Below are 17,294 nucleotides of genomic sequence, written 5' to 3'. Positions count from 1 at the left end.
ATGATTGACACAAACAGGACAGTGGTGCAGGAATTTATCCTGGAAGGATTCCCTGCTGTCCAGCACCTGGGGAAAGTCCTCTTCCTGGCGCACCTGCTGGCCTACCTGGTCTCCATCATGGGAAACACTCTCATCATCACCATCACCTGTATTGACCATCACCTCCAAACACCTATGTATTTCTTCCTGAGCAGTTTCTCCTTTTTAGAATGCTGTTTTATAACCACTGTAATTCCTAAATTACTGGTCATCTTTCTATCAGGGAGGCAAACAATTTCCTTTGTTGCCTGCTTCATGCAAGCCTTTGTCTTCCTTTTCCTGGGGGCATCTGTCTTCTTCCTTATGGCTGTATTGTCCCTGGATAGGTACCTGGCCATCTGCAAGCCCTTGTATTACCCAACCATCATGAACCCAAGGATGTGTTTTCTCCTGGTCGCTGGCTGTGTAGCTTTGGGATTCTTCCTCATGATGGTTCCAATTATAGTGCTTTCCCAGATGTCCTTCTGTGGGCCCCATATCATTCCTCATTTCTTCTGTGACTTTGGTCCCCTCATCCATCTCTCCTGTTCTGACACCAGATCTGTTGAAATGATGGCCCTTGTCCTTGCCTTGTGTGTCCTTTTGACATCCCTCTGCATAACCGTTATTGCGTACAGCAAGATAGTCATCACAATCATGCATCTCCCCTCAGCCAAGGAGCGACAGAAAGCTTTCTCCACCTGCTCTTCTCACCTCATTGTCCTCTCTCTGATGTATGGCAGCTGCGTCTTTATCTATGTGAAACCAAAGCAAACAAACAGGGTGAACTTGAACAGGGAGGCTGCCCTTGTGAACACGGTGGTGACCCCGCTGCTGAACCCTGTCATCTACACTCTCAGGAACAAGCAGGTCCACCAGGCTCTGAGGAACACTCTTTCTAGAGGGAGATTGCAGAAGTAGAACCACAGGCTCCAGAGAAGAAATGAGGTTTCTCCATCCACTTTCTAGAGCAAGCACCCTCTTATTTCTGGATGCTGCTCTATAGATCTGTCAACATGTGTATTACTTTTGAAGGACTGTTGACAAAAAAATCTGCCAAAAAAGTTCTATACCTGGAAAATATATCAGATATCAAAAATGAAACATACAAAATGAAAGAATTATTCTGTAGGTTTACTTAATTAGTAAAGTCAGTCCTTCCAAGAGCGGGAAAAATATAGGACAAAATGATGCCGTTTAAGAAAATGTTTGGTAAGTATTAGTAACTAGTAACCAGTCAGAAACCCATTCAGGAAATGGAGAGGGAACACTTGCAAGCTTACTTTAATTGAGACAGTTCCTTTTTGAGTAAGCATGGAAAACGACGTTAATGGGGCAGGAGAGAGAGCAGAAGTAGACCCCACTACTGACTTGATTTTGACAGAGGCCCCCACACACACCAGTAAAGAGAAAATGTTTTTCAACTTGTTATTGGAACATCTAGCTATGCAGAAATTTCAAACTCTACTTTAAGATGGATGATAGAGGAAAACATGGGATACTATCTAGGTGTCTTGGGGTAAGCAAAGATTTCTTGGACAGGAACTTAAATACACTAGCTACCAAAGATAAAACCCAGTATGTTGTACTTCAAATAAAATAATGTCTGCCTATCCAAAGACAGAATATTTTAAAAATGAGCACAGAGGAGGTATTCAGTCCTGTTGTGAATAAATATACAGCACACATAAAGAAGTTCTATAAGTCCAAACAAAACAATTTAAAACAGGTACTTGAGCAGGAACTTTGCGATAGAGTTCTGTCAATAAGGTTGTTCAACACTGTCACTGGGAAAAGGCAAAGTAAAGCCAAGGTGAAATGTCCCTGACCAGCTATTTCCAGATACTAATGAGAAAGTGTCTGATTTTGTTTTAAACTGGTATCTAATACATAGGGCGATGTGATTTCCAGAGTAGAGTTAGCTATGATCGCTATCATAATTACTTTTTTGTGCTGATAATAATTAACATCCCATCTCTTCACAAGGTTGCTATTTATAATATTGCTCTCTGTAATCACTAGTATGTTAGCTTTCCAGGACAAGTTTTTAACATCTTTCCTCTTTCCTAGTCTTTCCCACCCTACATTCCTGGTAACCACCATTTTACTGATTTACAAGCTAGTTTTCTTAGATTCTGCCTGTAATTGATATCATACTGTATTTGTTCTGTCTTTTCTTTCTTAGCATGACATCATCAAGGTCCATGCATGTTATTACAAATTTCCTTCTTGCACTCAAATGACATTCCGTTGTATATATCTGTATGTCATCTTTATCAGTCTATCCACTGGTAGGCACTTGGGTTTTTTTCTTGTACCACAGCTGTTGTGAAAAATATCTCAATAAAAATGGTAATGAAAATATTTCATGGATTTTTTCCCCCATTTCTTTGGGAATATGCCTAGAAGTAGAATTTCTGGGTCATATGGTAGTTATATTTTTAATTTTTGAGGATCCTGTAAATTGTAAGACCAAGTATTGGTGAGACTATGGAGCACTGAAATCTCATGCATTGTTTTAAGAGCCTAACATCAATTTTGGAAGTAGTTTTGCAACCTCATAAGGTTTTAAGATGTATATCCTACGATTAATTCAGTACTTTTATTCAAATGTAAAACTTAAGATGATTTGTATAAGAATATTCATTAGCTTTCAATGGGAAAGAACACAAATACCCTATAATAGAAGGATGGTATATAGATCTACAGTAGACTAAGTCTTATGAAAGATAAATCATCTACACATGAAACAGCATGGATAACTGAGAAGCACATCAAGAAAAATAAGTCAAAGGTAAACATGCTGCGTTCCATTAATATACATGTCATGACTGGTGAAAGGAAATTTATCATAGAAATTAAAATCTTTTGATGTGGGCTATTTACTGGGGAGGGTCACAAGGAGAAATGATGAGGTGGACTGTTTCATAGTTTGATTTGAAAATTAAGCAACGTATTTAATTATAAAGTTTTTCTTGTCTTTCTTGAAATACATAATCTGTGATTTCATAAATATAACTATTGCAGTCACAAATCTGCTTTTGAAGGCTTACAGAGGCTGTTGTAGACTATTGAGAATGATGCTATTAGCTCCTATATAAAGTGCGATAGTAATTGATGTGTTTCTGATGAAATTTCTTATTTTGAGTTTTTACCATATTCCTCTAATGAATTCTGAATATGCCAGAGGATTGTCCTTTTGGAGATGGAAACCAGCCTGTGATAAATACAAAGGCATTTTAATGTATTCACATTTTATGACTGTAATGATCCTCACCTACTCTGAAAGGTGGGGAGCAACTGGTTAATGGGAAGTGATTAAAAACAAGGTTCTGACTCTGGGTTGGATGTACAACCAACCAAGTATGATGTTCAGGGGGACTGTGTCACTTTCCACAGAATAGATGTAAATTTGTTAAGGAAAGTCTAAGTCATTTCATATTCAAGTGCATGTTTGGGACACTGTGTTTTAATGGTCTGGTGTCTAAGTGTAGAGGAATTTGGATTTCAAACATAAGAGGGTATCCAGTGATTTTTAAAAATAGTTCAAAGAAATAGTTCAAATAAAAGGTATAGCCCAATGAGGAGTGTTCTTTCCCTTCCCTATTTGTCCAGGAGAAAGATCCAGCTTGTTAGAAGAAAAGAGACACACAAATTTACATCCATTCTATGGAAAGTGACATAATCCTCATGAACATCAGACTTGGTTGGTTGTACATCCAACCTAGAGTCAGAACCTTGTTCATGGGTCTGTTCTTACTCACTTCTTCTTTACCAGTTGTTCTCCACCTTTCAGAGTAGGTGAGGGTCATTACTATCAAAGATACTGTTTTTTTGTGAGGACTCAGTTCAAATTAACTAGAGATGAATAGTTTTCAGTGGGTCATGCAGAGGTAGAGCAGACTTGGTCACATAAGGGAATTAAATAAAATACAATTTAGCTATGGTGGCTAGAGCACTGATTTTCAACAAATGCCAAAATACCTTCCTCAAAGAATATATCACTTCAGCTGGTTTCTAACTAGGCATTAGCATGAACGTAAAAAGAAAGTTCCTCTAGTTATTGCAGTGGAAATTCATCCGTAAGTCTATCCCAACAAAATCTCCTATGTAATAAGTTACCCTTTCAACATTTTCCTTTTTTTTTTGGGACTGTTTGTTAAGACTAATAGGAAGAAATACTTCTATTTTTCAAGGTTGGTAGGATACTGATTCACCCATAAAACACTGAATCTGAACAATCAAGCCCTGTAACCATGTTTGTGCCTACCTCTAAATATGGATTCTCTTAAGCCCATGGACTGAATAGTTATGAGGTTGTTATTACAACCTTTCTGCTCACTTTAGGGCCCTGGGTAAAGATCTCAGATGGAACTGACTTCAGGAAAAAAAACCCCTGATTTAGAATATGGTAATAGGAAACAGCTTTGCCACATTTTATTGCTAGAAAGTCAATGCTGGTGCACAACAGGGCTTCACCTCGTATGTAAAACCAAAGTATAGAAATGAACACTGTATTCTCCTGAAAAACATTTTCTGAAGGATGGCAGCCCTTTTCTTTCAATTTTATATATTGCTTGCATTTCTTGCTTGCTGTTTACCTTATGGACTGTTTTCCAGAAAAGTTAAGTTACATGTTAAAACTATTCTCCAAAGGAAAACATTCACTTCTTGTCTAATGACAGCAAGTATTAAAAAAAATTCCCCCCCCCCCTTTAGGAATTGTAGCTGCAAGTAATGTTTTGTTTTCCATAGTGTCATTAACTATTTTTTTTAATTTTTTGGTCACAGTATTTTCTACTTAACAGATCAAATGGAGTTGACAGAACTGAAGCTAGTGAGGTTGCGCCAACACAAGAGTTCACGTTGGCAACTCTTGCTGCCAACTTCCTCCTGTTTTGGCTGGCATACCTGGCCTCTCCCACAGGAAACATGGTGATGACCATTCCCTCGAGTATATTCTACATTCTACTTAGTACTTTCTCCTATGAATTCCTATTGATACCAATTATTCCTAAACTGTTTTGATCAGTGATATGAAGTTAACCTCAACATAAAGTGGGAAAAATCTCTATGATGCAGATATTGAACAACATACTACTGAAAAGCTATTGGTTTAATTAGGAAAACCAATAAAATTAAATACAGACAAAAATTAAGACACAAGCTACCAAAAAATGAAGGATGTAGCAAACCTCTAGCTAAACTAAGAAAGAAAAAAAAAAAGAGCGAAATCTATGGAATCAGAAGCAGGACCAGTAGTAAGACATTCTAGAAAGAACATTGTAAGAGAAGATGGGTTATTTTCATTGATTTGTATGAATTTACTGTAGCTCCCATTATTAACTTGTTGAATGTATGATGTGCAAATATTGTCCTCCTCTGTAGTGCTTTTCAATTTAATAAGTTTCTTTGCTATGAACAATTTCAGTTTGATATAGTCCCATTTATTTTGTATTTGCATCTATTGACTTGAGTATTATACATCCCTTGATTTTTATATTATGACATAACTTGTTGCTATGTACAGCTGGAAATCTTATCAAAATATGGCTGCCTCTGCCCTCTTAGAATCCCATTTGCTTATCAGGTGATTTACCTTTGGAGGCCACAGAATATTGGGCTCTCCCACAAAGCACCGCTCTCCCTCCCCTGGGTGCCTCACATCCACGGGTCAGCTTTCAAGCCTTCTACTTGACTTATTTTGTTTAGCATAATCCCTCCTAACTGCATCAATGTTCCACAAATGGCATGAGTTTGTCTTTTCTTAAATCTGAGTAACATATTCCATGGCATGTATATAGACCATATCATCTTGACCTGTTCATTTGATTTGGGGCATTTAGGTTGTGTCTGCATCTTGACTGGTATAAAAAAAACATAGGTGTTCTTTCAGTCGATTTCTAGGAGAGGAATAGCTGGGAGATTTTGAGGAACCTTCATGCGGCTGAACCAGATTATATCCTCAATCTCATTGGGGTTTTAATTTGCATTCACCTGCCATCTGTTTGTCTTTATAGGAGTATCTATTTAGCTTTATGACCCATTTTTTGATAGGGTAAGTTGCATGAGTTCCTTATATATCTTGGGTATCAGCCCTTTATAGCAGTGTTATGTGCAAGTATTATTCCCTGTGAGAAAAACACTTTATATAATCCTATTTGCATCTCTTGCCATAGAAGATGAGCCCCTCTATAGAAGATGAGCCCCTCTAAAGCCAATATTGTGAACTGTTTTGCTTAATGTATTTTAGTTTCAGGTCTTTAATTCATGTGAGTTCATGTTTATGAACTCAATACTAAAGAAGTGAGAAGGTAATGTAGTTTTAGTATATTGCATAAGGTTGTTCATTTTTCCCCAAAAGCATTTGTTGAAGTGACTTTCCAAGTCTGGGAGTGTGTTTCTGACACTGTCTAGTATGAGGATTGCTTTGGCTATTATGGTTCTTTTTTGGCTCCATATGAATTTCAGTATTGTCACATATGTCATTACAAAGAAATCACATTTCTGCAATGGGTTAGATGGACATTTTAACAGTTTTTTTTTCATTTTCATTCTATAGAGATATGCTGGTTTTGTACCCTACCACTTTACTCAATTAGTCAGTTTTTTTGGTGGGGTCTTTAGGATTTTCCATGTATATGCTCATGTCATGAGCAAGTAAAATGATCACTACAAACTGTCAGAAACACTAAACCAGTAAGTTACAAGATCATTTTGTCAAAATAAATTATGTAAATGTCACCTATCATTAAATAGTATTAAATATCTTTCAATAAGACTGTGCCACCTCTGATGTGTTTGTAAAAAAAAAAGTGTTCCATTTTCTTGATTGGAAAAATTAACATTGTTAAAGGCCATCTTACCCAAGTCAATAAACTGAATGCAATTCCTGTCAAAGTTTTAATGACATTCTTCAAAGAAATGAACAAACATTAACTCAAATTTATGTGGAACCATGAAAGAGTCAAAGCTGTCTTGATATACCCTTTCCTTTCCAAAAAACCCCAATCCCAACTTCAAACTAAAATACAAAACTATAGTAAACAAAAGAGCACTGGAATAAAGACACACAGGGCTAACAGACTAGAATTATGAGTCTCAGTTATGTTTGGACTCTCAAGTCACACTAGTTAGTCTATGACAAAGTAGCAAGAATACACACTGGAGGAAGTCTCTTCAACCAATGGTGCTGGGAAAATTGGACAACCACATATAAAATGACTGAAACTAGACCACTTCTCACATCATATATAAAAATTAACTCAAAATGGATTAAAGAAAACAGGCAAAACACTATGCCATATTGGAATTAGGGGTGTCTTTGGGACTTCAACACCAAAAGCAAGGGAATTAAAATAAAAAAAGAGAAAATACTTGCATATCATAAATTTGATAAGGGGGTTAAGTCTAAGCTCTAAAAAAGAAACACAAAAAAACAAACTAGTAGAAGAGCTATGTAGGCATTTAGGCATTTATCCAAAGACTTAGACATAAAACAATGCTTATCACAGAGATGCAAATGATACACTATTGTGAAACAAGTGCTGGCTGTTAGGATGTTTGTTTCTGGACTAGAAATAGACTGGTTAAGTCCCTATAGAAAAAAGTATGACAGCTTCTCAGAATATTAAACATAGAACTACTGTATGCTCTAGCAATGCTAGTCTTAGTTAACTACCCCCAAAATGCAAAAGCACCAGTTCAAAGGAATGAAAAAGCATTATGTTCATTGCAGTACTGTTCACAATGGAATGCTACTCAGCTATAAAATAAGGAATATTGCTGTTTGTGGTAACATGAGTGCAGGGGTAATGCCAAGCAAAATAAGGAGAAAAACAAATACAGTATGGTGTCATATGTGGAATACAGAAAAACAAAGGACCAGAACTAAACCAAAACAAACCCTAGAAATCCGACTTTAGAATGGAAGCTATCATGAGGGGGTGGTAGTAGAGGGATGAGGGGCCACTGGACTATGGGTTTTTCTGTAGTAGATGTATTATGGTAACACTTCTGAATCAATTGTAACTTTGTAAAATAAGTATACTCAAAAAGGTAATAGAATAAAATAGTAGAAAGTATAACAAATGTTATGAACTATCACATGGATGTAGATTTACCAAAAAATAAAAATTATCATCAATCTCTGCATTTTTGTCTCAAGTGTGGATATGTCATAGTAAAATATTTCTACTGTATCTGTAAGTGGTAAAAGACTGGAATCCTTTAAAGCTTAGAATAACAGAAATCCCTGGAAATAATTTTTTTTTTTAAATCTACCCCTGATTAATCCTTAGTTTCATCTGGAGACACAATTGAGCTCAGGTTACCTGGGGTGGAAGCCACTGTAGTTATAAACATTTAAATATTCATTTTGGCCAAGTGATGGAGGTCGTCTGAACTAATGTGAGTTGAAGAATTATTTGAGGATCACAACTTCAGAGGCTGGCATCTCTTACATCACTACCAAAGACTCCCAGTAAAAATTCTAGAATTGTTTTATGACTGGTGGGTAGATGGAGAAAGAACCAGAGAGAGACTCCTCTATAAAAAAGGTCCCAAGCACAGGGAAAACTGTCAGAGACTTACTGTAGGAGGTGGAAGGGCACTGCTAACCTTCCACTTCCTCTAGCCCTCCTTTCTCAGGTAAGGGTAAGAAAACCAGAATGGACTGACTCCTAAGGAATTATGCTGGACACACTCCAGTTAGAGAACAAAGTAGGAGCAATGGGGAGAATGCCACCACTGGAGAAACACTCATGAATTTCAGTGGTCTGTGACATAGGCCAACTGAAGATGCAGGATGTTTCTCTCAATACATATCACCACACCAACATGGCTCAAATGCACAACAGTGGATTTCAGGAGCTAGAGCTCTGAGGAGGGGTACGAAGGTATGTTCTGCTTTCAACAACAAACAGGAGAAAACTATTTGAGGTGTAAAAGCATTGTTGTGAGAGCTAGACGTCTATATGACAGTTAACTATGGTGAAATTATGCAGCACTCTAATGCAAAGAGCAGGCACATGCAACAGAGATAGACTCTAGAAGAAGAACAAGAATGTGGTAGAAATAGCACCAACAAAAATAAGGCTTTGAATAGCTCATGAGTAGGATTGATACAAGGGAGGAATCATGAGTTTTGGTCAGTAGAAACATCAACTTAAATAATAGCTGAGAACTTCCCCATCCCAGGGAAGGCAATATATCCAGATTCAGGATGCTCAGAGAGCTCTAAAATAAGAAGACCATTCCAAGAAACACTGCACATAAAGTTGCAGAAGATTAAGAGAGGCCCTAATGCATCTAAACAGTTACACACATAGAGGTCCTATGTCAGTTAATATCTCAAAATAGAATGCTTCCAGGCCAGCAGGAATGATATTCAAAATGCAGAGAGGAAATTACTACATAGGATACTTTACCCAGAAAGTTGTCACTGAGGATTGAAAGATTGATAAAGAGGATTTTAGACAAACAGCACACTAAAGTGATCTTGCAAGAAATATTAAGGGGACACCTATAAAATGAGGGACAAAAACAATTAGAAGCAACAAGAAAACACAGGGTAAAATATCTCACTAACAAAAGCAACAATGAATGTTGGGCAACAATCATAAAGAGCTAGCATGAATTTAAATATAAAAATATTAATATAAATAAAGCCCACAACAATCAGTTAAGGGGTACATGAAGAGTGTGGAAAAGGAGGACATCACAAACATGAAATGTGAGATGAGTACAAATGGGGATTTAGAATGAGCTCAACACGAACTTACTATCAATTTAAAATAGGCTATAAACACAGAATCTTATTTTTGAGACTTGTAGTAACCTTGGAACAAACAGGAATACGAAAATAGAATCCATCATAAACAGCCCCAGGAAGTCCTCCCCTCAGAATACATCTTGAAAGGAGCTCTATTTCATACAACTGACAAAGGATTAGCACTAGAAGATAAGTGACAGACCTCTACACCTGCATTTTTTTTTGAGTGTTGGTCACCAAAGATTTGTAAAATTGGGAGAAAGAATGGAGCAGTTTCTGGGCTAACTGGTGGACCAAGCCAAGATGTTTGGCGAAACTGGATTTCCAGGTCTACAGTGAGCTCCACAGAGGTGAAGACTTAGGCTTCCTGCCCAGACTGGGTGCTTTCACCAAGTTCCACATGTGGAGTTGTGCAGTCTGAGAGATGCGGTGGCATCTGAAATAAGAACTCAGCCACAGCATCTTTCAGAAACTTACTGGCGTTCCAGCATCTGGGAACAAGGGGCTTGTGGTCAGATTGGGCACTCTCTGGTCACAGGGAGAAGGGACATCAAGGGATTTGGGGCTGGATTGCCCCAACCCATGACAGGGTGACTAAAATAAATCCCCTTCAGGTAACTTTCCCCATGTGATTATGGTCCTTAAAAAACAAAACAGAATTCCAAAACTACAGCTGTAGAGCCACCTACTGGAAAAATACAGATGCCAAATTAAATACTATTCAGAATGAGTATGATACTCAAATTTTTACATAAACGAGGAGTCTAATGAACACTGAATTTAAAATATCTAGTATAACAAATACATAAAATATATGAACATTAATAAATAAGAAAGGCAATGCAGGAGCAGGGTTTCTTCACCCAGAGACTGAAGGTATAAAAAGTTCCAAACAGAGGTGGTAGTATAAGAATACAGCAAGTGAAATGAAGACCACCCTGGAAAGCACAGCAAGCATTTTGAGTTTACAGAGGAAAAAGTCATAAAATTGAAGATAAAATTATACAAATGGAATAGGAAAGAGAAGTAACATTTAGGAAAAATGAAGAAGCCCTACAAGAAATACCAGACTACTCTAGAAGAATGACTATAAGGAGAATGGGTGCCCCAGAAGGTGAAAAGGGAAATAGCACAGAGCTTATTAAAATAATAGCTGAGAACTTTCCACACTGAATGAAAGAAACACTGATATACAGGAAGCTGACAAAACACCCACATTTCTAAATGCAAAAGACTTACACCAAACTAATATTGCTGCAATGATAAAGAAAAAATGGCAAGAAAATAGCAACAAAAGAATTGATACAAATGACAAAAACACCTAAAAAAATCAATGGCAATAATTAACATAAATGTAAATGGAATGAACTCACCAGTCAAAAGGAATATCAATTGTCTCTCGAGACTCATCTAGGCTTCAAAGACAAATAAGGTTTGAGGTAAAGGAGTTGAAGATAAAACTCAGACCTCTAACTAGATTCTCAAAGAAGAGAGATAAATCTAACAAACAAATGAGAGAGAAGTTACAAGAGATATTTCAGACATTGCCTGAATTAAGACCAATTACAACAACAACTAAAAAACAAATGTCCATATGACATAAGAGAAAAAAATATCATTATGAGATTTCTGATTATAGATACTCTGAATATCCATAAATTGAATAACCTGGAAGAACAGGACATGACCTTAGGAATATATAACCATCTGAGACTCAGTCAGGAAGAAATAGAAAATATGAACAGACCAATTACAAAGGATATTGAAAGAGAAATGAAAAGTCTCTCAAAAAGAATAGCCAGATGGGATCACTAGTCAGTCTAGACAAATTAACACCTATCTTTCTCAAACACTTCCAAAAACACTTTAGAGAATACCTTGTAAATAATTTATGAGGCTAAAAATACTGTTTACAAAAAACAGACAGAAACACACAAAAGAGCAATCACAAAAAAGAGCAATGGGGACTAAAATGATATATGAAAAATTTTAATAAATAAAGACCAATATCCATGATGCATATAGATTCAAAAATCCTTAAAGAAAACAACTAGCAAACCAAATTTGACAACACACTTAAAGGGTATGATATATCATAGCTAGTAGGATTTATTCTGGGGATGAAAGAATGGTTCAGCATGAAAATAAATCAATTTCACTACATCAACAAAGGAAAAGAAATTAATCCAACATATTAGATGTGGAAAAAAACACTTAAGATTCCATATCCATTTATGATAAAATAACACTAAACAGTGGGAATAGATGAAACATATCTCAACTTCATGAAGGCCATACATGACAAAACCACAAGTAACTTTATAGTCAGTGCCTCCCTGGCGAACTAAGGGTTAAGTCTCAGTGCTATCACCACTAACTCCTGGGTTCCATGTCTAGCCAGGGAGTAGCAGCAGACCTCTGTCTCACCACTGCTCCCCTCAGCTATGTTTTTCACTAAATCTGCCTGTCCTGCTCCCCACTTTGTCTTTGGTGAATCCTCTCACCGCCCGCCACCCCCACCTCTGGTCTATACCCCAGTTCTTCCATGAAAACAACAACAACAAAAAACTAAACAAAAAGCACAAAAAGCTATACTCAGTGGCGAAAATCTGAAAACTTTCTTCTAAGATCTGGTATAAGATATGAATGTTCATTTTCGCCAATATTATTCAACACAGTATTGAAACTCCAAACTAGAGTAATTAGTCAAGAGAAAGTTACAAAAGGAATTCAAAGTGGGAAAGAAAAAATAATACTGTTTGAAATGACATAATATATAGCAAACCCGAAGAGCACTGCTGCAAAAATTAATTGAAACAAAGAATGTGTATAGCAAGGAGGTAGATTTCAATGTTATTTTACAAAAATTAATTGCGCTCTTTTATGCAATGAGGTATAAAAGAAGGAAACCAAAGAAATAACCTGATTAACAACTGTATCAAAAAAGAATGAAATGCCTAAGGTAAAGTCAATGAAGGAGGCCAAGAATCTGCACAATGAAAACTAGAAGACATTGTTAGATGACACAAAAAAATGGAAAGATGCCCCCTGCTCATGCATTATAAATATTAACGTGGTTAAAATGGCCACTTACCCAATATACTGATTCAATGTAGTCCCTATCAAAGTTTCAATGTCACTTTTCAATAGAACATCAGTGACATTCCTTTGGAACCATAAAAGTCCATGATGAGTCAGCAACCTGATGCAAAAGGAAGGAAAAAGGTGGTCCACCAATTCAGACTTCAAACCATAATCAAAAAAGAATAGTATTACATAAAAAGAAACACAAACCAGTGAAACAGAATTGAGAGCCTGGCACTAAACCTGTAGATATGTGGGTACTTAATATGTAACAAACGGACAAGAGTATACATGGGAGAAAAGAATGTCACTGCAACCAGTGGGATCGTGTAAACTGGATAGCAGGATGCAAGAGAACGAGTTTACACCACTACCTCACACCTACACAAGCAGGTTAAAGGACTTGGATCTAAGACCCAAAGACATAAAATACATGGAAGAAAGAACACATAGGCAAAACATTCTAAGGACATTTCAGCAGTATCTTTACAGTTTTGTCCCCAATGACAAGAGAAACATATAAACAATTATGACTGCATTAAAGAGACCTTACTGAATGAGAAAAAGTATATACATAATTATTATGCTTATAAACTAAACAGGTTGATATTCAAAATCTGTAAGAATTCAACAAAAATCACAACCTAGTTAAAAAAAAAAAAAGGACAAAAGAGATAATTAGTGACATTTCCAAGATGACAAATAGTTGGCTAACAGGTATATGAAAAAATAAATTATCAGGGAAATACAAATGAAAACCCCAATGAAATACCATCTCATTAATGGACCATATAAATTGTAGAGAAGTGTTGGTGAGGATATAGAGAAAAAGTAGAGAAGTGTTGGTGAGGATATAGAGAAAAGGTAACTCTTAAAATGAACTTTTGGGAATGTAAACTGGACTAAACTTTAGGGAAAACAATGTAAAAGTTCTGCAAATATAAAAAAATTGGTCTAACATCTGATTTATCAATTCCACTCATAGTTGTCTACCGAGATAATGAAAAAACACTAATTGAAGGCATATATGCACTCCTGTGTTCACTGCAGAGTAATTTAATAGCTAAGCTTATGGAAAAAACCCAAGTGCCCAGGAAAAATGAGAGGATTAATAAGATGTGGTACACAACCATGCATAAAGGAATACTACTCAGCAACATAAAATGATGAATTCTCTCCATTTACAACATGGAAGGAAACTGAGGGGTTAATGCTAAACAAAATAAGTCAGAAAGGAAACACAAATAAAAAAGTGGTTTCACTTGTATATGGGTAAGAGAGAAACTAAGCAGTCACACAGAACCAAACCAGTAACAATCCCTAGAAATTGGTCTGTATAATGAGCATACCAGAGGGTGAGAATGAGGGTGGAGATTGCTCAAAGAACTGGTGGGTGACTTGGTGGTGGATGGTTATGGCGACACATCTGAAGAGGTTTGATTCTATATATCTGTACCATATATAATGTTGCAATCTAATGTTATCTTAATAAAAATTAAAAGAAAACTTGGTTTAAAATTGCAAAAACTAATAAAAAGAATGATAAAGTATGAGGTTAGAATTAACAGAGCTCAGAAATACTATAAAGTAATTTAAAAATGCTATTGAGGATCTCAGCAGCAGACAAACAGAAGCAATGAAAAAAAATGAAAAAAATTAAACAAAAATTTAGAAAAGCTCAAGAGCCCTTTGTTATAACCTAAACAGAAATAACATCTGTATCATGGAGATTCCAGAATTAAAAAATTGTTAAAAGCATTCTCATTCTGGGAAATGAACCAGACATTATGGTTCAAATAGCTTAAAGTGTTCCAAATAATGCCAAGTGGACATAAAAGAAGACAAAATAAACCTGGTGGGAGCCAATTACAAGGAAAGAATATAATGACACTGAGAACAGTGCAATCTACAGGGGACTAACAGACTGTCAGGAGACTTCTCAGTAGAAGACTTTTCAGTAGAAACACTACAAGCATGAGGGGATTGGCAAAGATTTAAAGTACTTAAAGCAAATGATTTCTAGGTTAGAAATTGCTTACTTTTCCACATTAACTTTCAAGACAGGAACAAAAGTAAGAAAATTCATTGAAAATCAAAAACAAAGAATTGTTCAACACTAAGCCACACATCGAAAAATTTTAAAAATTATTATAAAGCAACAGAAAAATGAATATAGAGCTTACAGACACCCAAGTCCTTTAGCACGGAGGAAGACAGTAACAATGCTGTCCATCAGAATGCCTGAGATCAGACTGCCCAATATGTGACAAAATAACATGTCATAAACTAACCTAAACAGAAATATCAAAACAAAGATTAATAGTAGCAACACATAAGGTAACAGAAATAACCTAACAAGACATAAATACATGACCTATAAAACAGAAAGACAAACCAAAACTCAACAAAAGAATAAAATGGCAATGAACACTTAAGTTATAATCCCCTTAATTTTCTTAGAATCTGAATATACCTGTCAAAAGGTATGAATGGATTTACAAATAAAGCTCAACCTTCTACTTATAAGAAACTCATCTTACCAAAAGTGATAAGCAAAGACTTGGAGTTTAAGGCTAGGAGACAATCATACAAGCAAATAGCAACAACAACAAAAAACCAGAAACAAACAATACTTTTATCACACAGAATGTATTTCCATTTGAAGAGATCAAGAGATGGGCACTATATTATGACTAGGGTCTAATACAACAAGAAATGATAGTCATATATAAATATGCACCAACTGGATGTAACACTGACATACATAAGACAATAACAGAACTAAACAGATATTGGCAATAGAGGATTTCCCTGCCTCACTTACTGCAATGACCAAATAATGAAACAACAGTCTTAAGTGAGGACCCTGACCAAATAAGGTTAAATACACAAAAAACACTCCACTCAGGACCCTGCACACATTTTTCAGTGCATATAGAACATTTTCAGGGATAGAGCAAGTCTTTGGACACTTGGGATACTTTTAAGTTGTCAAAAGTATAAAGATCAAAATTTTACCACCACATAATCTCTCTGACAAAATGATAAAACAACTTGAAAAGAGGGACAGTAAGGCCCAAAGCTAGAAGGAAATAATAAAAATAAAAATAAATGAAATATAAATAAAAAAGACTGAAAAAAAAATCAGTGAAACTAAGAGTTGTTTTTAGAAGATAAACCAAAAAACAAAACTATAGCTGGGTTATCATCCTCACGTTAACAAAGTAAACAAGAGAAAAAACATAACAGAAATGTAAGCGGTCATATAAGGAGCTATCACACCATAGGCATACAAAGGCTCATGTGACATTTCTATGAACAATTGTGCATCAATAAATTTGACAAACTTGAAGAAATGAACATATCTCCAGATCAATATAGTTTACCAAGACTAACCCAGAAAGGTTGAACAGGCCCATCAGAAGAATGGAACTTGAAACAGCATAAAAATTATTCAATAATAAAACATTAGGATTAGACAGCTTTACAAATGTCAGCTTTTCAATATCCATCTTGTTCAAATTATTTTAAATATACAAAAAGGGGAATGTTCTCAGTGTATTTAACTATGTCAGTACCCTTATACCAAAACCAGATAAAAATAGTGCAAGAAAAATTTAAGTCAATATCCCTGATGAACAGCAATGCTGGAGAGGATGTGGAGAAAACAGAACCTAGTATAGTGTTTATGGGAATGTAAACTGGTGCAACATTATAGAAAATGACCTGGATTTATTTTATAAAACTTGAAATAGAAATACTGTATGACCAAGCAATCCCACTCTTGAGTACCTATCTGAGGAATATGAGCCTTTCAATACAGAAACTTGTATGTTCCAAAATGTTCACAGAAGCATTATATGCGATTTCAAGTTCCATTTATAGTAGCTAGAACATAGAGGCAGTTCCAATGTCCATCAATAGATAATCGGATGAAAAGGATATGCTGAATACATGAGGGAAGAAGAAATGCAGCCATTTTTAATAAAATGGATGAAATTTGATTAAATTATATGTAGTAAAGCAATTAAAAGCAATATGAACAAAAACTGGACATTTACAGTAGATAATTCAGCAAAGTAAAGTATGACAAAAATTAGTAGACATCAGTAAATAGCATTAAGGATCTGATGTGAAGAGGGAGGTGGGAATTAACAGGACTATATGGGATGGATGGTGTTGGTTAAATGAAGGATGATATTTACAAAAAAAAATAAAGGAACCCAAAGAAAACTCATTTGCCAGCTTCTCTTTTTATGTTTCCTACAGTATTTGGCTTTAACACTTGATATTTTATGATATTATATTGTTAAAAAAGTAGTGGAGCTGTATAAAGTTTGGTTACAGGTTCATATTAAAATTAATAATAGAAGTACCCTGTGATCCAGCAATTCTGCTTCTATATGTCTATCCAAAGATA

The 17,294-nt window shown here is 35.7% G+C and overlaps 1 protein-coding gene across 1 annotated transcript; it reads left to right on the top strand.

Moving 5' to 3' along the window:
* LOC101626865 (olfactory receptor 6C74-like) lies at positions 1–939 on the top strand. Its single transcript, XM_004681041.1, has one exon. It carries the CDS (start codon positions 1–3, stop codon positions 937–939), a length of 939 nt encoding a protein of 312 aa, XP_004681098.1.
* Positions 940–17,294: the final 16,355 nt, after the last annotated feature.

The sequence above is a fragment of the Condylura cristata genome, unplaced genomic scaffold (genome assembly GCF_000260355.1).
Source record: "Condylura cristata isolate star-nosed mole 26May11 unplaced genomic scaffold, ConCri1.0 scaffold00011, whole genome shotgun sequence".
Lineage (NCBI taxonomy): Eukaryota > Metazoa > Chordata > Mammalia > Eulipotyphla > Talpidae > Condylura > Condylura cristata.
The sequence above is the reverse complement of the archived record's forward strand: the minus strand, read 5'-3'. Positions and strand labels throughout refer to the sequence as shown.